General features: G+C 32.8%; 1 protein-coding gene and 3 long non-coding RNA genes across 4 annotated transcripts; all 4 read right to left on the bottom strand.

The window, feature by feature from the left end:
- Nucleotides 1-9,219: 9,219 nt before the first annotated feature.
- Nucleotides 9,220-9,871, bottom strand: LOC123916671. The gene is made up of 2 exons (XR_006812224.1): nucleotides 9,774-9,871; nucleotides 9,220-9,520 (listed from the first exon to the last, which is right to left on the bottom strand). It is a non-coding gene; the product is annotated as an uncharacterized LOC123916671 (long non-coding RNA).
- Nucleotides 9,872-9,951: 80 nt separating this feature from the next.
- On the bottom strand, nucleotides 9,952-10,543 carry LOC123916670. Its single transcript, XR_006812223.1, has 3 exons — nucleotides 10,436-10,543; nucleotides 10,129-10,292; nucleotides 9,952-10,024 (listed from the first exon to the last, which is right to left on the bottom strand). It is a non-coding gene; the product is annotated as an uncharacterized LOC123916670 (long non-coding RNA).
- A 5,111-nt stretch (nucleotides 10,544-15,654) lies between these two features.
- On the bottom strand, nucleotides 15,655-17,116 carry LOC123916270. Its single transcript, XR_006812096.1, has 2 exons — nucleotides 17,030-17,116; nucleotides 15,655-16,338 (listed from the first exon to the last, which is right to left on the bottom strand). It is a non-coding gene; the product is annotated as an uncharacterized LOC123916270 (long non-coding RNA).
- A 1,034-nt stretch (nucleotides 17,117-18,150) lies between these two features.
- Nucleotides 18,151-19,865, bottom strand: LOC123916900 (heavy metal-associated isoprenylated plant protein 16-like). The gene is made up of 3 exons (XM_045968478.1): nucleotides 19,684-19,865; nucleotides 18,681-18,762; nucleotides 18,151-18,519 (listed from the first exon to the last, which is right to left on the bottom strand). The coding sequence occupies exons 1-3, from the start codon at nucleotides 19,690-19,692 to the stop codon at nucleotides 18,236-18,238; spliced, it is 375 nt and encodes a 124-aa protein (XP_045824434.1). The 5' UTR covers nucleotides 19,693-19,865; the 3' UTR covers nucleotides 18,151-18,235.
- Between the last annotated feature and the right edge of the window lie 2,253 nt (nucleotides 19,866-22,118).

Genomic DNA, 22,118 nt, shown 5'->3' with positions numbered 1-22,118 from the left:
TAATTGTATGAAAGTGAAAATTTAATATGCACTAGAAGTTTTTTTTTTTTGGGTCAATGGTTTGCTACTTGTTTTATTTAAGCGGGGTCATTATCTTGGAAAATAAATGAAACATTTTTAAAAATGTCAATTATTTTGGCAGTGATGATTAGTTGAAGCAGAGATGTTGACTATATGCTTCATGGGAAGCATGTTGAGTGGTTAATCCTCCATTGATTTTCAATGGATTTATGCAAGAGAGATGATTACATATTGTCTCATAAAGTGATTTGTTAAAAAAAAAAAAAAAATAGAACATGATAGTATGAGAATCCCAAATCACCTATTACTGTGAAGAATTTACTTGTTTGCAGCTTCCTGTCCCTTAATAATTCTACCACCACGATCATACTCAACTTGCCTCTCACTCTGACCCAGCAGAAGTTCTCTTGGAAGCTTGTCCTCGTCAGCTGCATTGCCTTACTTCTCAATAATAGTTTCCTTCGTCTGAGACTTCAATTTCTCCTTCATGACCTTGAAATTCTTATAGAGCAATTGGATTTATTTTTTTTTGGTGAAGACTTGGTAATTCCACTCAATTTGGTGAAGAATTTTGTAATGATAGTAAAATTGAAAGATAAAAGATAAAGGAAATTATATTGAATTTTCTGGAAAATAAATCCAACTCTAGTGAGTGGAAGGATACAAGATGTGAACATAGAGAGTTTAGAGGGAGAGAATAACAAACTTCACAATTCACATAACTCACAAAATACCCCTATTACCCTATTAATAGTAACTCATGTCTCCACATAGTCTCATTATTTGGGCTTAAGTTGACTAACTCCTATTTGGGCCTATCCAATATGGTGGGTTCATTACAATACCTTCCCCTTTAAAACCAACCTTGTCCTCAAGGTTGTAGAAATTGCACTTAGCACAAATTTTACCCGGATCACATTACTTGAACTGCGAGGGCTTAGTTGATGCATACATATCCAAATGCTGGCCAGAATCTCATTGTTTGAAGTGAGCACAAGAAATTGGAAACTGATCATAATTGGTCCAAATGGATGTCTTCCCCACCTCAGTTAAGAAGTTGATGTTTATCCAAATATCATTGAGATCATCATCCCTTCTAACTTGGTCCACATGAGAAAACACACCGTAAAAAGAACAAATATATTGTCCAATCTTCAAAGAAAGAGTGGCATGAATCCTCATAAATAGAAGGACACATAATAGCAATAAGCTTTGCCTTGGATCATTAATATCAATACCTTGTCTCCATTGCACAATCTGGTTCAAGTCAGTAGCAATGACAGATTCAGAAGCCAAAAATTGTTGTGAAGTAGACACAACTAACATCAGCAAAAAGTTGAATGGCCAAGGAGGCCCAATCCAAACCACACTACTTATGCAGTAGTCATGGTACTGGGTGAAAAAAATTTGAGAATTCAAATTATCAACTTCAAATGGCTCCATTGAGATAACTTTAGCTTCAAGTGCATCACTCCATGATGAAAGAAGCATCTTCTTGAGTCTAATTCTTTCCATCATTTCAACTTCAACAACCCTCATGTCACCAATGGTTTCCTCATTGCAAAGGATATTTGAGAACAAACATGGAATCAATACAACATTGATTATATCACTACCAACCCTTCTAAAAATGATCTTGTCCTCAAGATCAATGAAAATGATAATTGTTTTTGATGCTAGACCAATGTTGAATAAGGTTGCCTTCTCACACGCATTATGATCAACAATAACCCCAAATTGTGAATGTGTTTCTTGTGAATTTTGTTGCCATCTCTCATGAATATGCTTAGCAGTCAAGAGTTTGAACAAGACAACACTATAGCAATAAACAACAACTTGAATACACTTTAAAATGGAATCAACAGTTGGCATGTTTCTCCTTGTAAAGTGATTAAACATATCTCCATCTCTACAAACCTGCCAATTCTTTGTAACATATCCACCAAACCACTCAAGCATTTTCCATTCATGAAAATTTATAAGCTCAAAACCGTTCAAACACTTGAAATTTGGGGCACCTGTGATGTTGTCAAGGCTATAAGCACTAGTAAGGTCATAATCATCACAAAGCTCTCTTCGGTTATTGAGTGCATATAACCAACTAGAATGATGAACATTAGGTGAGAAGTTGGAGTTCACTACAGATTGACTAAGCACAAGCTTAAAGCAAGGGATGAAGCTGCTTTTCTTAGATATCAACTCATGGTAAACATAGTTATAACAAGTAATCCATCTCAATTGATCATAAACCTCATATATAAATTGACTAACCCCAACAACACAATGCCTATAAACAAACTCACATGATAACAATTCTTTCTCATCTAAAATCATATTAGACATTACATCAAACACATGTTGTGCATTCCTCAGATCACCAATATTAGAGTATAAATCAAGGACAATGACACCCTTTTGTTGGAAGACATAGTGGTTTAAATTTGTAAATGAGAACAGAGCTACACAAGACAATGGGAATGGATAAATCCTTATGATGTAAACTGCACTGCACCTAACAAATCTCCAAATGTGACAACGAATATTCCGATTCCACAATTCCACAAACAGATGAGAAAATTCAATTAGCGTAGCAATTTGAAGCAAAACCAAACACCCTATCTTGGAAGGTCCAAAAGTGTTACTTACGGCTGCCCTGTGACCTATGTCGGGAGGCTCTGGAGGAGGTGGAGCCATGGTGGCATTCCACATTACTTGGAATTTCACATGCTTCTGCCGAAAATAGTGATCAGGTGGTTTTGGTGGCGGCGGCAACATCTGGTCATTTAATCGAACACGAGAAAGGCACTTCAGTGTGGAGCACATCAAATTTGTGAGTGGATGATTCCCATCTTGGTGGAGAAGAGGCATACGAACAAGGGGCTTATCAAAAATTTCACTCATCGGCGTCACTTCCTCCACTGTTAAATTTCTCAAAGCAATAGATTCATCAACTATGGATTTTTCTTCAATTACCTCCATGGAAGGAAGAGATTCATCCGAAATCGGAAACACGTCGTTCACCAATTCAGTGGCGATGGATTGTTCTTCAATCGGTTCCGTGGAGGGAAGGAAATCCTTCGACACTGGCAGCGCAACTGTCGACGAATCGAAAGCATCGATTGATTCCATGATCGAACCAATTCCATCCGTAGTCGGGGAAGAATCGTTCTTCAATTCAGAAGCTATTATCTCTTCTTCCACTAATTTTGACTCACGAACGGAAGGAACCTCGATCTGTTTTGCAGATAAACGAAATTCATCATGCATCAACAAATTGGTATTCAACGGTTCTGGTGTAGGGATGTATTTGGGTGAGTTCGATGCACCATGGGAAGAGCTCGGCGAGCAGTTGTAGTGTTGAAGTAGAATCTCCAATTTGGAGATGATTCTGTCGAAAGCAACGTTGTTGCGAGCGTGCATTTTCTCCCATCGATCCCATGGATCCTTTTCGGCGATTTTCTTCACGTACTCTGCCATGGTGAGAATGAAAGCACCAATGTAATGATAGTAAAATTGAAAGATAAAAGATAAAGGAAATTATATTGAATTTTCTGGAAAATAAATCCAACTCTAGTGAGTGGAAGGATACAAGATGTGAACATAGAGAGTTTAGAGGGAGAGAATAACAAACTTCACAATTCACATAACTCACAAAATACCCCTATTACCCTATTAATAGTAACTCATGTCTCCACATAGTCTCATTATTTGGGCTTAAGTTGACTAACTCCTATTTGGGCCTATCCAATATGGTGGGTTCATTACAAATTTATTTTCTTGTTTCAATTCAATTTGTTTGTGGAAACTTGGTAACCCCACTACATCATTTGTCTTGCCTATGAAGTGTTTGTTTAATTGTTTCAATTGGAATTGAAAACTTGGAGGGTGACCGTTAAACTCCTTTGGCTGATTTAGTTTGAAGGCTTATTGTTGGTTAGCAGTTAAGCACTACTTTATTTTGTTCTAAGACCATCGGATTGAAAAATTGTGAATTCTTGTATTTGATATGGCTGCTTCTATTGCTCCTCTCCCTGTTAGTTATGGCATTGGTCCTATATACTCACACGAGACTACTTCACCAGTGTTTGATCTTGCTGAGAAGTTCCAAAATTTTCTTGCTGCTCAGCCTCATGCCACATCTGTCTCTTATGTTAAAGGTTTGACTCCCTCTAACTTGTCAGGTATATCTTCTTCTATATGGATATTTGATTCTGGAGCATCACATCATATGTCGTATGATCGTAAGTCCTTTTTGTCTTTAAATCCTACATCAACTATGTCGGTTATGACTGCTGATGGCACTCCTATGTCGTTAACAGGAATAGGGTCGGTGTCCACATCTAATTTGTCTCTTTCTGATGTTTATTATATTCCTAATCTCACCATGAGCCTTGTTTCTATTAGTCAACTATGTGATTCTGGTTACTCGGTTATGTTTTCTTCCACTCATTGTTATGTGCAGGATCCACAATCTGGGAGGTTGATTGGGACAGGTCATAGACAAGGGGGGCTTTATGTTCTGGATGAGTTAAGAGTTCCAGATACTGCAGCATCAACTTCAATTTCCAATGTTGATTTATCATCTTTTCGTTTGAATTTATCATCTTCTAACTTTTATTTGTGGCATTCTCGTCTTGGTCATGTTTCTACATCTAGATTAAAATACTTGGTCTCTACTGGAGCTTTAGGAAAGTTGCAAATTAGTGATATTTCCGATTGTTGTGGATGCAAACTTGCTAAATTTTCCGCCTTGCCATTTAATAAAAGTGTTTCTGTGTCCAGTGAACCTTTTGACTTGGTTCATTCTGATGTCTGGGGTCTATCACCGGTTCTTACTAAAGGTGGATCTAAATATTATGTCTCTTTTATTGATGATCATACTCGTTATTGTTGGGTTTATCTTATGAAAAATCGTTCAGAGTTTTTTAGCATTTATCATATGTTCCGTGCTATGGTTAAAACCCAACATAATGCTACTATAAAATGTTTCCGTTCTGATCTAGGTGGTGAATATACTTCTAATAAATTCTCTGAGTTACTTACTTATGATGATACTATTCTCCAGACTTCTTGTACCGATACTCCTCAGCAAAATGGCATTGCTGAAAGGAAGCATCGTCATATTGTTGAGACTGCTCGTTCTCTTTTGTTGTCTGCTTCTGTTCCACGTAAATTTTGGGGCGAAGCAATTCTCACCGCCGTTCATGCCATTAATAGAATTCCATCATCTGTCACCTCAGGTTTGTCTCCCTTTGAAAAATTGTATGGTTCTTGTCCTGATTATTCTTCTTTGAAGGTCTTTGGTTCTACTTGCTTTGTACTTCGTCCTCAAGTAGAACGTAATAAATTGTCTCCTCGTTCTACAATATGTGTTTTTCTTGGTTATAGAGCTGGTCAAAAGGGTTATCGCTGTTATGATCCTTCAAGTGACAAATTGTATGTTTCTCGTCATGTTGTGTTTCTTGAGCATATTCCATATTACTCTCTTTCCTCGGATTCTCATACTCCTAGCAGGTCTGAACTAACTAATATTGATCCTTTTTGTATTGACAATGATATATTTCATGACTGTAATTTTGAGAACTATAGCGATGATATTAGTGCTACTCCAGATGCAGATGTCCCTTCTGTCCCAATGGCTACTCAACAACCTCCTATGACTGTTGTCCCTCCTACACCTCCTCCTCCTCCACCACCTCCCCCACCTCCTCGTTACCCTCTTCGTGAACGTAAGTCTACTCGATTGCCTGATTTTGTTTATTCAAATTATTCTGCTACTTTTGCTTCTTTTCTAACCTCTCTTCATAGTTTGTCTGAACCGTCCTCCTATAAAGAAGCTATTCTTGATCCTCTTTGGCAAAAGGCTATGGCAGAGGAACTTGCTGCTTTGCACAAGACAAATACTTGGGACTTAGTACCTCTTCCACCAGGAAAACGTGCTATTGGGTCTCGTTGGGTATATAAGATTAAAACCAAATTTGATGGGTCGGTTGAGCGTTACAAAGCCTGTCTTGTGGCTAAGGGATTCTCTCAACAATATGGTATGGATTATGAAGAAACATTTGCTCTTGTGGCCAAGATGACTACCATTCGCACTCTTATTGCTGTTGCGTCTATTCGTCAGTGGCTTATATCTCAATTGGACATTAAAAATGCTTTTTTAAATGGTGATCTTAAAGAAGAAGTTTATATGGTACCTCCATCAGGTGTTTTTCATAATCAGGGGGAAGTTTGTAAGTTGAAGAAAGCTTTATATGGTTTGAAACAAGCTCCGCGAGCTTGGTTTGAAAAGTTCTCAACTGTGATTTCATCTCTTGGATTTCGCTCTAGTGATTATGATTCTGCTTTATTTGTCAGGACAACTTCTCATGGACGTATCATACTATCTTTATATGTTGATGATATGATTATTACAGGTGATGATGTTGATGGAATTGATGAGGTAAAATTACAGTTAGCTGAAAGATTTGAGATGAAGGATTTAGGCCCTCTTCGATATTTTTTGGGGATTGAAGTTGCCTACTCTCGTAAAGGTTATCTTCTATATCAAAGCAAGTACATTGCCAACATTCTAGAACAAGCTCGCCTCTCTGATAATCGAGCAATAGATAGTCCGCTTGAGCTGAATGTGAAATATGCTCCCTCTGATGGGGTTCCTCTAGCAGACCCCACTTTATATCGTACTTTGGTTGGAAGCTTGGTGTATCTTACTATTACTAGACCTGATATTGCTTATGCAGTGCATGTTGTTAGTCAGCTTGTTGTTTCTCCCACTACAGTACATTGGGCAGCCGTGCTTCGTATTTTGTGTTATCTTCGGGGAACTCAGTTTCAGAGCCTTTTATTCCCCTCGTCTTCTTCTTTGGAGTTATGTGCTTACTCTGATGCTGATTGGGTTGGTGATCCTATTGACCGCAAATCTACCACAGGGTTTTGTATTTTTCTTGGAGAGTCTCTCATCTCTTGGAAGAGTAAAAAACAGGACATTGTCTCCCGCTCTTCTACAGAAGCTGAGTATCGTGCTATGGTATCCACCACCACTGAAATAGTTTGGTTGCGTTGGCTACTCTCTGATATGGGTATCTCTCTTTCTCAACCAACTCCTATGTATTGTGATAACAAGAGTGCAATTCAAATTGCCCACAACTCGGTCTTCCATGAACGTACCAAACATATTGAGATTGATTATCACTTCACACGTCACCATCTTCAGCATGGCACCATTACTTTGCCGTTTATTTCTTCTTCCTTGCAAATTGCTGATTTGTTTACGAAGACACATTCTATTAAACGTTTTCGTTTCTTGATTGACAAACTCTCGATGCTCTCTGTTAATGCATCGTGAGTTTGAGGGGAGATATTATATAATAATTATATTATTATTATTATTATACAGGGTAGTTTAGTCTTTTCTAATTTCTAATTTATATACTCTATTGTACTATTGTTTCATTAAGCTTTGCTCATATGATAGAAACCCTAACCTAAAGGGTGTTCTCTTCTCCTTTGTTATTCTTCTTCTTTATTTCTATATGTTCACCGTTGTTTAACAAAAATAACCGTCTTGAGGATTCCAAAGTAAAATGAATATCAAATATCTCATAACAGAGGTTATTTATCCACTATGGGTACGTAGTGCACCATAAGAGAGCTTATAGATCATTTATCCGCTATGAGTAGTATTATCACAAGAGAGCGATCCGATTTAGCTTGGGAGTTGGACTATAGGGTGAACTGTGTTAAAATAGGAATATAGTATGAAAACAAATCTTTTGTAGTAGTGTGAAAAAGTATAAGGTGGATGGATATAAGAGTATAATAAAATCAATTATCCTACTTAATATCATAATCAAAATACACTAGTGACGAGCATTACAAAATACTATCCATCAACCTTAATATCATGTTCTGTGTGTCATTATGTGTTATAATCAGTGTTATCAATTGTGGAAAATAACAGAATGCTAAAATTCTGCTATGTGAAATAGAAGATGGCATTGCGGACAAAGAAAAGGAGATTCTTCAGTTTTATTAGGTGCGCGCGCACACACACACACACGTAGATTAGGAATACACGCGCAGATTCTTCAGTTTTATTATTCTTAAAAACCGTAAGTTAAAATTCTCATCTTCCGCTATTGCTGATACATTAGCTTGTAGAAACTGGAATAGTGTCAGCTATTCCCCTAATAGTGAAGCATTGCCGTTATAGAGCCGCTATCACCAGTATTTGACAGCATTGGTTATAATTATTGAATTAGTTAAGAGCAAACAATGGTTTGGTTGGATAAAGACATGATCCACGTGTTTACAATGATTTCGCCAATTTCAGCATTGTTTGGTCTGTGTAACCAACCTCACCTAGTGGAATAAGGCAAGTTTGTTCTTGTAGTTCTAAGAGCATTGCAATTTCACAAATATCAATGATCACTCAAACTCAACAGTGTTATATTCTAGTTCACCTTGTATTTAACAGTGCATATATAGTCTTTAAAATCGTTTGTTTGTGGATCAGGACCTTTCCCTCTGGCCTACCCTTGCATTAGCAGAAAGGTTCCGATTGGATCTTCAGACGACAATGTCTTGGGGGAGATGTCGCTAATAATGTACACAATAGCGCTTATTCCATTAGCAAAATATGTTTTCACACTCAAAATATGTTTTCACACTCAGAATTATGTTTCCCTCTGGCCTACCCTTACACTCATGATTTTTATATGTTAATTGCTCAACTGTAGGTATGCAAATGTGAATCTGCTTCCGAATCGCCAACAATCTGATGAAAAAATCTCTAGTTATAAGATCAAACTTCCTACTCCAGAACTTGAAAGGGCCTTAAAAATAAAGGAGACTTTGGAAAGGACATCGTTTTTGAAAAGCGTGTTGTTATAATTAGTGTTGGTTCTTATTGGAACTTCCATGATTATTGGAGACGGTATTCTAACTCCAGCGATATCAGGTGCATATAGCAAGTAACTTTTTGACATCAAATAACAAACCATCTACTTCTTGAACATATTTTTGTGTGAACCAACAACTTCTACTGGTTTTGCACCTAGAAGAGGAATAGGTTGAGGAAAATACTAATATGCAGACTGTTACATAATGCCAATTGATTCAGAATTTTTTTCTCAGTTTTTGCCGAGGTGTAAACAAATTTTTCAAGTCTGAAGCAATAGAAAACAACACAATGAACCCTCACATGCAATTAGGCAATTAATAGGACAAAAGTTTATTACTACGGTTTTATAAGATTGCTAAATTTTGTTTGCCTCCAGTTCTTGTCATTGCCTTAACACATGATATATCCAATAGGATACCTAATATTCTACAAGATTGTTCTGTAAAATGTACTACGGAAAACAGAAAAAAAAAATCTTGGGGTGCTTGAAACAAGATCAGCTTCATCAATCATCATGGGTGGTCAAGGTCGAAGATATGGGTGTTCAAGTGCTTCCACAGCTGAAATCCTGCTATTTGGGCATAGGCAAAGCATTCTCTGTCCAACACAAAACACCCATGATTAAATAAACATTCAATAGATCAATAAACGACTTTAAGTAACTACATTTTCAATCTGCTTAGGAAAAGACTACATTTTCATCCATATACTATAACATTATGATACTTTTATATGGTACATTGATACTTTTTTAGACAATTGTGTAAAATGTTTTACTATGTTTGTGCATAACGGATAAATTCTTATTGTGAAAAACTCAATTCATAAAGATATGAGGCAGTTAACTTACCGAAAGAAGATCAAGACCATCTGGTTCAAGCTTAGGGAATTCAGCTGCAAGGTCCTACAAAATCCAATAGTTTCCATACATTACTTATTGGCTGGCCTAAATTTATAAAATGAAATGGAACAAAAAAACTGATCAAAGAACCTGCAAAACATGAGAATACCTTTGGCTTTATCGGAGGGTCAAATGCTTGAATAAAGCTGCACAGAGAAGCCACACCAGGCCAGTTTTCTTCTGTTGGCGTGCCAAGCAAACTTCACAAATAAAATATCCAATTAATTAATTTAGCTTGTTTCAAAAGTGCAGAGAAATCATACAAATAGAAATAGGCATAATTACTGTGTTTCGATGAAATTACCAAAATATCTCAGTCAATATCTTTGGTCCATCGTTACCAATGAACAGAGGTTGGAGCTTAATCATCTCAGCAAATATGCAGCCCATAGACCAGATATCAACTGCAGTTGAGTAATTGGTAAAGCCCAGCAAAAGTTCAGGTGCTTTATAACAAGGATTACCCATCTGAAAAACCAAATTAAATTTACAACAGTATTAATTTCATCAAATTAGCTACACCATCTAACTCAAATTCTAATTATGATATTGGGATATGTTTCTAGTTCTAGTTCTAAGAAGGAAATAAAAAGAAGACTAAAGTATTATACATTAATAGAGTATGGTGAAAGAGGAGGTTCAATAGATTTTGCCACACCAAAGTCAGTTAGCTTCAATTTACTGATCTCATGGTTTTGAAATGAAAGCAGAATATTATTAGGTTTCAGATTTCTGTGTATAATTTTCTGCACATGAAGGTATGCCAATCCAGAAAGAGCTTGACGTAGAAAAGGCTGCAAGGACAAGAGAAAAATGGGTTATAGCTTCCTTGTTTGCATCTAATATATAAAAATTATCAAACTTCATATTGAATAAAACTAACAGAAAACAAAGGTTATATATCATATATGCAATTTTTATTAGAATCACACAAAGTTTTTCTGTAGCACTACTTTACACACAATTGTTAACAAAAATTCACTTACTTTTCCCAGTTTTATAACGTCAATAGGGAACGGAGTGGCAAGGAATTTTTTAAGACTAACGTCAATATACTCGAAAACGAGAAACACGTCCTCCACATCCAGATCAGTTCTTAGCACAGTATGCAATCTGTAGATAACAGCAAACATACATATATATTATATATTATATAATGAATCATCATTCATTAAAGAATGAACATATATAAATATTAAATTTAAATCACAAAAACAATAAATGTAAGTAAAACTTATGAAACAGAATCAAAGGAAAGAAAATGATTAACTTGAGTATATTGGGATGGTTTAACGTTTTGAGGATAGAGACGTGATTCAAGATACTGTATGGAATTCCATTGCTTTTCTGGTCTTCTGGAATGGTTAAAATCTTCATAGCTACAACCTCCTTGGTAGATTTCAACTTGCACTTGAACATATCACCGAACCTTGGACCTTCAGAACGTATCAGCTCAAAATCTTTGTAGGCTGGAGTTATCACATCCCATTGATCTGGTGTTAGAAACGGTCTGCATCATATAATCAAAATCAATCATTCATTTCACAAAATCAAATATCACCAATTGAATCATTCATTTCAAATTAAAATCAAAATGAATCAGAATTTTGTAAACCGAACAATCAATATCAAAATTAAATCATTTATTTCTTCTAATTCACACAATTGAATCATTCATTTCATAAAATCAAATATCAACAATTGAATCATTCATTTCAAATTAAAATCTAAATGAATCAGAATTTTGTAAACAGAAGAATTGAATCAATCATTTCTTCTAATTAACTCAATTTCAACATTTATGAAGAACAAAAAGAAATTCAAGAACAGAGAATCTGAGTAAAAGAAAAATGAAGATTAAGTGAAAATTGAAACTCTAAAATTGCAATCTATTGATTATCAGATAAAAAATATGAAAGAATTTGGAATTTGTAAATACTTACATTCCTAGATGGACAATTTCTTCCATTGAGAAAGAAAGAGAGATTGTTTATGGAGAGAGAGAGAGAGAGAGAGATTGTTTATGGAGAGAGTTCGAAAAAAGTGGTAGTTACTAGTTACACTGTGATTTGCATGTAGCTGCTATATATTTATAACTGTTAATCAGTGAAACGGTTTTTCCCGCCAAAATAGGTGAAACGGCTTTTCCCGCCAAAAGCGGTTATTATCGCTAACTTGACTTCATGACTTGTCAGATTTTATTAGTAGTTATTGGAACAGTTAGATGAGTTGAAAAATAATAAATAATAGTATTTTAATGAGAAAAATTAATACTTCATCGATAATCTAAGCTGAAAATTAATTTAAGACAAAAAATAAAGTCAAATGAAATACCCTTTTTGAGTTTAATTGAGATGCATTGACCGTGTAAAATTGTTTTATATGGTTATCTAATAAAAAACTATCAATTTATTATGTCATATTAAGAAAGTGGAACGACTTGACGAAAAATATGGTTAATATTATTTGACAGTATAAAGTTATTTTACAATATCAATACATATTCTTTTATGAGACGACGAGACTATTATAGTAGAATTTTTTATGTATTGTAAGTGTAAAATGTTTACACTGTCAACTAATCACAATTTTTTTATACATAATAAGTGTAAAATGTTTGCACTGTCAACTAATCACAAATTATTATTCGTAAGATTTTTAAGTTAAATATGATGAAAATCAAACTTTTTTAAGAAAATTATAATTTGTAAAATATAAAATATCTCATCTAATTTTAATAAAATGAGAGTTTCACACTAAAAAAATTGTTAAAGTGAGTGATGAATGATGATAGTACGAATAGGGATGACTTTTACCCATGAAAGTCATGGTTGACTTTGGAACTATTCTATCTATTAGATCAATCGAATGACCCAAATCCTGCCACTTATCCTGTTATTTCCTTTCTTCTTTTTTTTTGGTTGTAAAAGGAAAAAATCTTTTTCTTTTTTTTCATCATTGAAAAGCTTCACCATCAAGCTCTTGTCGCCCATATTCATCGCGGACACTGCTCCGCCTCCATGGTTTTTTTTTTCCATAAGGACTAAAAATAAATAAAAACAAATTCTGCAAATGGTAAGAAAGAGAGATCTCATGAAGTATACATCATGATTCCTAACTAGTTAAAGAAGAAGATTAGCCGCAACGTAGTAGGAAGTAAACAAAAGCGGTGTGGTTAATAAAAATAGGTACGTGTTTGCTTAGCCGCCTGTTAAGTCCAGTCAAGTCAAGTCGTCGAATAATTTTGCAAATTATACTAACTCTTGGAATTTTGCATACTCTTCCTTTCCTCCACATATATGAGTTTTTGGTTTCTACTATACTTCTAGGATTATGAACTTAGTATGGAAATTGGAATTAATGTTTGATCCCTAAACAACACATCTAATTAAGATCATTTCTCTCCAGACCCCCCCACATTTCTTTTCTACCTCCTAAATTTCCGTTTTTACCCTTTGGGGTACTGCGGTTTATACGAACCGAAGGAATTTGACATGCTGATAAACTTCGGTAACCACTTACCGAAATCTGGGACATTTCGGTTCGCATGTACCGAAATAATTATTTCGGTAAACTTCTTCTGAAAATGGCCTAATTCCAACGACCCAATGAAATTTTCGATAACAACGTACCGAAATCTCGGACATTTCGGTTCGCAGGTACCGAACAAGCTGACGTTCGGTTTCTGTATACCGAAAATGCTAATATTCGGTTCGCAATTACCTAAATGGTCTAATATTTGGCTTCGGTGAATATGAATCGAAGTTTTTTGGCAAAATTTTTTCAAACCGCAATAGATAAAATGAGATTTTTCCGTATAAAAGAAATGTGGGGAATCGGGAGAGAAATGACGGGAGCCAGAGATAATACTTAGTTGACTAGACTTGCAAACAAAAAGTGACAAATTAAGATTGTTTCTAATTTCTATATCCACCTATTGTTTATCTAACAAGATTGTATCAGTCCAGCTCCATTGCAATCACCCATTCATAATGTCGTGCCATGAACGGCATAATATTTGCAGATTTTAAATTTAAAACGATTGTCTATATGCCACAAGGTATGTTTATTATTTTTTTTTATTAATTTGATAAACACTTGACTCTTGTAATGTTTGAAAAAACAAAATTATCTTTATATTATAGTTGTCACCCATGAATATTATTATAGTAGCACAATTATCAAAAAAGAAAAAAAAAACAAAAAGAATATTAATTAGTGGTCATTAGAAGAAAGTTGAATTTCATTTTGAAAAAACAAAAATTAACCTTTATATATAGTTTTTTTTTGTTGACGACAGAACCTTTATATATAGTTGACTTGTGGTTCACACACAGAATATTATATAGTGATTAGTAAATTAAGTTGAAATCCATAATGATTTTATTAAATAGAAATATTATTGACCTAAAATATTTGTATGATAGAAATTATATATGATCGTTTTTTTTCTTTTTTTCGTAGGTTTTTGCCACGACAAATAATGATAACTGAGCCATTGTGGAGCACTTGATCGATGTAGGTATATCTTCAAACATTAATTGATTATTTAATATATTTTTACATTTATTTTAGACCCAAATTTCTTCTATTGTTCCCCTGCTCTCATGCTGGAATCGAACAAGAGTGATTGAAGTTAGAATTTCTTGTGTTGTTTCATATGCATAATTATGATGTAGATAGATTGCGTTGAATGTGAGAATGATTTATTTAATTCTCTTATTATTTTACGGAAAATGTTTCTTATATGAACACATCATTGAAAAACCAGACAAATATACGGTCGAGAAACCATTTTTTTTTTTTTAAATAATATATTCATCTTTTTGAATTTACGTGCATACTTGCTTTCTCTTGTATTTGATGTTGTGTCAAATACTTGTCAACCAGAATTGTGTTTAAACAATCGTCAGTTGGTTTAGTGGTGATTGGCACTAAACTTGGTAGGGATGATAGTGGTTCGATCCCCCGTAACTGCGATCGGGAGGTGATTGGAACCACTTGATGCCAGAACTGACCTCCGAACCGGATTAAACTGGTGGTGAAAGAAGAAAAAAAATTGTGTTCAAACAAAAGGCCTCTTATTTTACCCCTCTCCCAACATTGTGTTCATGTTAGTTATACATAGGTAGTTAGTTTCTGTGGTGCTTTTGGTTGTGCTTGATGTACCTTGTTCCTCCAAGTGCTTCAATAAAATTAGCCTTATTCAAAAAAACATAGGTAGTTAGTTTTTTTTTTTTTTTTTGCTACATAAGTCTTTTGTACCTCTTGGCATAATTGATTAATCTCATTAAACTAGTTCCAAGAAAAAAAGCCTACATATTTATATATTAAATTATGCATTTTTATTAATTTTATTTTTAGAAACTGCAAATATATTCATAACTTGCACTTAATTGTACAAGAAATACTCAAAAGAGAATCAAAGCATTATAATAGCAGGTATGAAATGAAATTAAAACAGGATCCAACAAAAACTCAAGACCCTACATACAGCAAGAAAAATGTTATTTAAACACATCTTTTTAACAAAAATACAACAAAAATACATTTTTAACTTTTTTTAATATTATTTATTTATTTCGATAACCGTGCTATGAGTAAATAGAATAACGTATCGTATTTTTGTTTAACTTTTTGATGTTGATATAACATTGCTCATACAGCAAACATCCAAAACCACAGACAAACAACAGTGACCATTGTTGATGACATTAATCACATGATGGAACAATGAGAAGGTTCCTCACATGGATATGTAACACACATAGGGATAGCAGGGTAACCATAAGGAGGACATGAACATGGCACAACTTTCTCTTCTTTCTTTTTCTCTTCTTTCTTTTCTTCAACACTAAGCAATTCTGCACGACAGAATCTCTTTCTTAGTAGATTTGTGAGTCTAACTGGGTCCATCTCTCCAATTACCTCTATTTGATCCTTGTTATCTCCTCCAATAGCTGCACTTTCCACTCCTAAATATTATTTTTTGCTCATGATCAATTTTGTAAAACAATATATGGTTATATTTATTGAACTTTTTGAATAAAATAGCAAATTACTAAACTAGTGCCCTGATGCACCAATTAAGAAACTAAATAAGAAAAAAAAAATAATCTTGGAACCTGTGTAATTTAGTTTTTAAAAATATTAAGAGGTAAATCATAATACACATCTTATTATGTACGATTAGTATTTTAAATTTATAAAAAAATTAATAAATACAATTTGTGGATCTACTAGAATTTTATTGGTACATATTCAAATAAAATATGCACCGAAGAATTCACCCTATAAAAGAACATTCTTTCAATACAAAACTTATTATTTTGGATTTCTTTAACTAGTGTCCCACTTGCACTAGCTAGTTAGCATATCCATATAAAATAATTAATTTATGGTGAAAATTAAGTTTAAAGTGAGTTTTATTAAATAACATTCCAACTGCAATCTTCATAGCATTGGACCTTGCTTTTGAGGTGTTCATTAATTGCACCTTGATCACTATTTTTTGCTGCAAAAGACATTTCACAATCAAAGCTATGTACATTATCACCAACTCTCTACCATTTACTCATTGGAGCAAACTAAGACCAAAATTTATTTTGGTGAAACATTTTTTTATTCATTTTTTAGAGAATCTATTCATTTAAAGATAAAACGTTAGCTAGGGTTGATGCATTTCAAGAAAGAAAAATTAAACAAGTAATTAATTTTGATATTTTCATTGTTTTTGGAGATGCAAGAAAATTAGTCACTATAAATTTTTTTATTTTTTTTTATATTAACAAGTAAAATTAACACTTAAAAAAAACGTAAAACTAACCCATACGATTTTTAAATAAAAATAGAAAACATAGTATACAAAGTATAAATAATCTTTTTTTTATAGCAAAAGATTTATTAACCAACAATCTTGGCAGCAAAGTATAAATAATCCAAAAAATTGATAATTTAGAAGTAGATGATCAGTTCCTCATACCTTACATACATTGGATGGAAGTATATTTTTCTTAAAATAAACAAACTAAAAGCCTCGTACATACTTATATATTGAAAACTCAATGAATATATTGGACAATGGTTTTGTTGGAAACTTGTTAATTTCTCTAAATCTTTTTTCTCTTTTTATACTAATTTATTGTAAACCCCTTTGTAAATTTCGTCACTCTACAAATATGGCGGACTTAAAACCTATTCATTACCTTCACCATAATGAACTTGTTAGGATAAAGAAGGTTTGGGAGTGGTGTGTGTTAAAGCAGTAGGAAAGTTTTTGAGGAAGTAGTCATGTATTTTACGTATTTATAGGCATAATTTTTTGTGAAATAAATTAAATGAGTGGTAGAAAGGTTTGATTAGTCGTTGATCAATTCATGCAGTGAACTTCTTCCACTAGTTAATTGTATGAAAGTGAAAATTTATGCACTAGAAGTTAATATTTTTGGAGTCAATGGTTTTGCTACTTGTTTTAGTTAGTTGCAGTTGTAGGTACATTGCTTAGCCCCCAATCCCGACATTTATATTTAAGCCAGGTCATTATCTTAGAAAAAATTAAACATTTTTTAAAAATGTCAATTATTTGGCGGTGATGATTAGTTCAAGCAGAGATGTTGACTATACTTATGGAAAACATGTTGAATGGTTAGTCTTTCATTAATTAATTTTCAATAGGTTTAATCTTTGATTCATTTACACATTGATTGAATCGAAGTTTTGGGTAAATCAATGCGATATTACCCTCATTTTTTTTTTTTTGACAGAAATCATTACACTCATGTCACACAATTGGATATTATGTAGTTTAGCAAAGTACGTTGAAATCCATACAAGTTTGAAAAAACAAAAACATCCTTTATATTTTAGTTGAATTGATCTAAAATACTACTCCCTCCGTCGCAAATTATAAGGGAAAAAAACTCATTTTTTTTGTCCCAAATTATAAGAGAAAAAATCATTTTCAAGAATCTTTTTTCCTTATTTTCATAAAATTAAATGCAAATTGCATTTAATTTATTCTCTCTTTCATTTTCTCAATAAACAACAACCAATAAAAATTGTTTTTACATCTTCCTATGCAACTTATTCCAAGGAAAACCCACAAAATCATACTTCAAAATCTCATGTTTTACTTTTTCTTAATAAGTGTGATTTTTTTATTTTCCCTTATAATTTGGGACGGAGGGAGTATTTCTTTGATATATTTTACTTTACATAGAAATTATATATAGGTAGTTTGAATAAACTAACTTCAAGTTGTTTGAATAAACTTTATCTTTCTCTTTATTTGCTACATATAAATCTTTTGTACCACTTGTCAAGTATATTAAAAAGAGCAAATATATTAAAAAGAGATCTAAGATACAAATTATAATAGCAGATATGACCATGACCATTGTTGATGACATTAATCACATGATGGAACAAGGAGAAGGTTCTTGACATGGATATGTAACACACATTGGGATAGGAGGAGGAGGAGGAGGAGGGTAACCATAATAAGGAAGAGGACATGAACATGGCACAACTGCTTCTTCTTTCTTTTTCTCTTCTTTCTTTTCTACAGGACCAACACTCACCAATTCTGCACGACAGAATCTCTTTCTTAGTTGTTTTGCGAGTTTATATGGGTCTACCTCTCCAATTACTTCTATTTGATCCTTATTATCGCCTCCAATAGCTGCACTTTCCACTCCTGAATATTATTTTTGAACATCATCAATTTTGTTAAGCAATGGACCAATGGTTTTTTTTTTTTTTTTGACAAGGGACTAATGGTTATATTTATATGTAGTGAAAATTTTAATTAAAAAAAAAATTTAATGGTGGTGAAAACTTTTGAGTAAATTTTATTACCTGAAATTCCAACGGCAATTTTCATGGCTTTGGACCTAAATTTTGGGTTGTCCATTATTGACACCTTGATCACTATCTTTTGCTGCATAAACATTTCACACTCAAACATGAAAAATATATATGTAACATTATATCACCAACTCTCTAGACCCATTTAGTTATTAAATAATATGGATTAGATATAATGTAGTAAAAAGTAAAAATTTGTCTATATTTAAGACCGGAGGGAGTATTTACTAAACCCTGGTTTTGAAGTTAGGATAGAAAGTCATTCATGGTTGTCCCTTATACCTGAAGTTAGTTACGACCAAAATTAAAAGCCTTATGGGAAATTCAATGAATATATTGGACTCGTAAAATTCCCTAAATCGTTTTTCTCTTTATAAAATATTTTCATCATTACTTTTGTTTTCCTTATTATTCTAAGCAATTCAAATTATTGTATTTGAATTACCTTCATTTTTAAATGTGTGTTTGGGTAAAAATAATAAATTTTTTTGTAAATAGTTTGGGCCACTTTTATAAATTTTGAAAAGCTTTGGGTCAAATATTAAATTTGAACAATATGGATCAATTTGCAATTTAAAGGAAAAATTTGAACATTTTAGGGACCAATTTGCAATTTTTTAAAAAATAGGGGTAAGTCAGTTTGCAATTTAAAAAACATTATAGAGATCAATTTTAAAATTTTAAAATATGTGCGAGTAAGGAATTTCAAATTAGTAGTTTTTTTTGTGTCATTTGAAATTCCTGAAATTTAACTTGAACAAAAATACTTCATAAATTTTCATCATTTAAATTATTTTCCAAATTAATGATCAAAACAAGAGAATTGCTACTTTTTACTACTTGTACTTACATGATGACTAAAAATATGTTTAACCTATTATTTATAATAAGTAACAAATGCAACTATATTAATTTATTTTTTTGTTGAAAAAGTAATTAGATATGTTAGATTCATTGAATCAAACTACTTAGCAGAGTTAAAATTACTCATTACCTTTGCCATAATGAAGAAGCTTGTTAGGATAAAGATATTGGAGTGGGAGGGGTTTATGCTTATAGTTATAGTAGTAGTAACTAGTAAGGTTTGAGGAGGTAATCATGAATTTTATATATTTATAGGCATATTCTTTATAGTGGTATAAATCAAATGCGTGGTAGAACCGTAGAAGGTTTTATTTGGCGGTGATGTATGACTTTTTCCTCTAGCTTATATTGTATGAAAGTGCAAATTTATATATATATTGGTAAGTTTATGTTTTTTTGGTCAACCGTAGAAAAATTGCTTAGCTCAATAGCAACAGTTATATTCAAGCCGGGGTCATTATCTTAGAAAGTAACGTTTTTGAAAATGTCAACTAATTGACATCAACGTTTATATTGTATGAAAAAATAGTGTGAAAATAATTCATTGTGTATTGTTGAAAACAAATATAGTTGCACAAATTATAGTAGGTTGAGCATGCTGTTTGTCATATTGCTATATGTACGTATATATGAATCTTAATTTTTCAAATAAAGAAATTAACGAAAGAAAAGAAAAGGGGAATTTTTTTTTTTTATTAAGGTAAACACAATTCATTAGATAGCAGCAAAGAAAAGAGGAATTTTATAGTGAGTAGTTTGAGCAATAGGGTGCAGACTGCAGGAAAGGTCTTGCAATGGTGAGGGGAAGAGGTATATTTATTATATTCTCTTTATTATTTAGTGTAAGGAGTCTATGATAATCATATATGGACATTTTTTATTAATGGTGGATGATGGAGATGACACGGGATAAATTTGAATCATTAGTCATATGGCATTCTTAAATATGTAGTTAACTAAAAATTTAATTGATATGACTTATTGATGCAAACTGTGGAAATATAAGGAACCAAATATATACTTTTTAAATATACAAGATCAAATTAAAACATAAGAGAAAAAAAATTCTGGCTTTAAATTGGGCCCCCCACAAGTGGGCGGTGGGATTGGTCTCCTTGGATTAGTTGGTCCTAGCTAGGGCTGGATACCGTGTTTTAAAAAAAAAATTTGTTTTTTTAATAACTTAAGAGCATTTGATTATCAATGAATGAATAGATATTGAACTATGTTGGCGCCCCTAGACATCCATATTCTATACTCATAGCTTATAATAATAAATATATAAAAATAGGAAGAAAAAAAAATATGTACGAGGTCTTACCCGGAAAACAAGGAAAATAAAATCAATAATACAAAACCACTCTAAGTAAAACGATAACAAAGAATTGTCATGTTGCAATTAATTCCTAATGAGACATATGGCATTTTACACCCTTTGAACGAGTGTCATATTGTTGACCTGCACTTCGTGCTATTCTCTTAAGCTTCTTTTTCTAATTTACACCCTTTGGTTTTCAAATTCATGTTTATATAAACGAGAGGGGATTCTCTCCCGTTAACTTTTTCTACAGTGCAATCCTAGTCGTTCCTTTAATTTTTGTGAAGCAGCTTTGATCATGCAATAATTAATTGAATTGGTGGATTACAACATTGGACCCCCTCGAGTGCCATTCCCACGGGAGACAATTCCAACCCTAGAGATACTATATGTAATAGATAGGGATTGAGGTTTGAACTCCGATACTCCCACTTATTCACTTTTAAAAAGTGAAATTCTAGCCACTAAACTGAATAATTTTTTTTTTTTTTTAATCAAAACCAACTTTATAATTAAAATTAATCGCATCAAAATGAAGTTTTTGTCCCTCCAATATTGGAACAGATTAGATACAATCATTGATTGATGTAGTCAGTTGCAATCATATCTATGAATCATCTGAACTTGATTATATGTTAAGACAACTATTAGCGCACAAAAAAAAATGCCTCAAAAAAGTCACAAATTCATTAGCCCACAAAAAAAAAAAATGCCTCAAAAAAGTCATAAATTCATTAACCCACAAAAGAAGAAAAAAAAGGCGGTCTCAAGAGAGAAACACAAAGAGCCCAAAAAAAAAAAAAAAAAAAAGCCTCCCATTGAATAGAAAAATTCTTTGTATTCTTTGTTTTTGTTTTGCACTTTTGACTCTTTCTCTAAGTATGGGGACACCATCATTTATCTAAATTGTTTGCCTTTAAAAAAAAAAATTCTCCGATTTTCCATTTTCAATTCTTCGTTAATTGTTACTACTGATAAATAAAATATTAAAACGAGACAACAACTTTGCAATTTCTTGATAAAATGATTAAATGAATTGACTTTATTATTGATCAGAAAAAAAATTAAACGAAATTGATTATAATATTTCAATAAACGGTTATGTATCTCAAAAAACTCAAAAAATATATTTTTTAAAAAAAATAAAAATTTAAAGTTAAAAAAAAATAAAAATTAGAATTTGCTTTGGGTCTCATTTAGTGTTGGATCGGCCCTGGGTGCTTTGCTTAATAGCCTGGCAAGTCAAG

This window comes from Trifolium pratense, linkage group LG3 (assembly GCF_020283565.1).
Source record: "Trifolium pratense cultivar HEN17-A07 linkage group LG3, ARS_RC_1.1, whole genome shotgun sequence".
NCBI lineage: Eukaryota > Viridiplantae > Streptophyta > Magnoliopsida > Fabales > Fabaceae > Trifolium > Trifolium pratense.
This window is presented reverse-complemented; position numbering and strand designations above follow the sequence as displayed.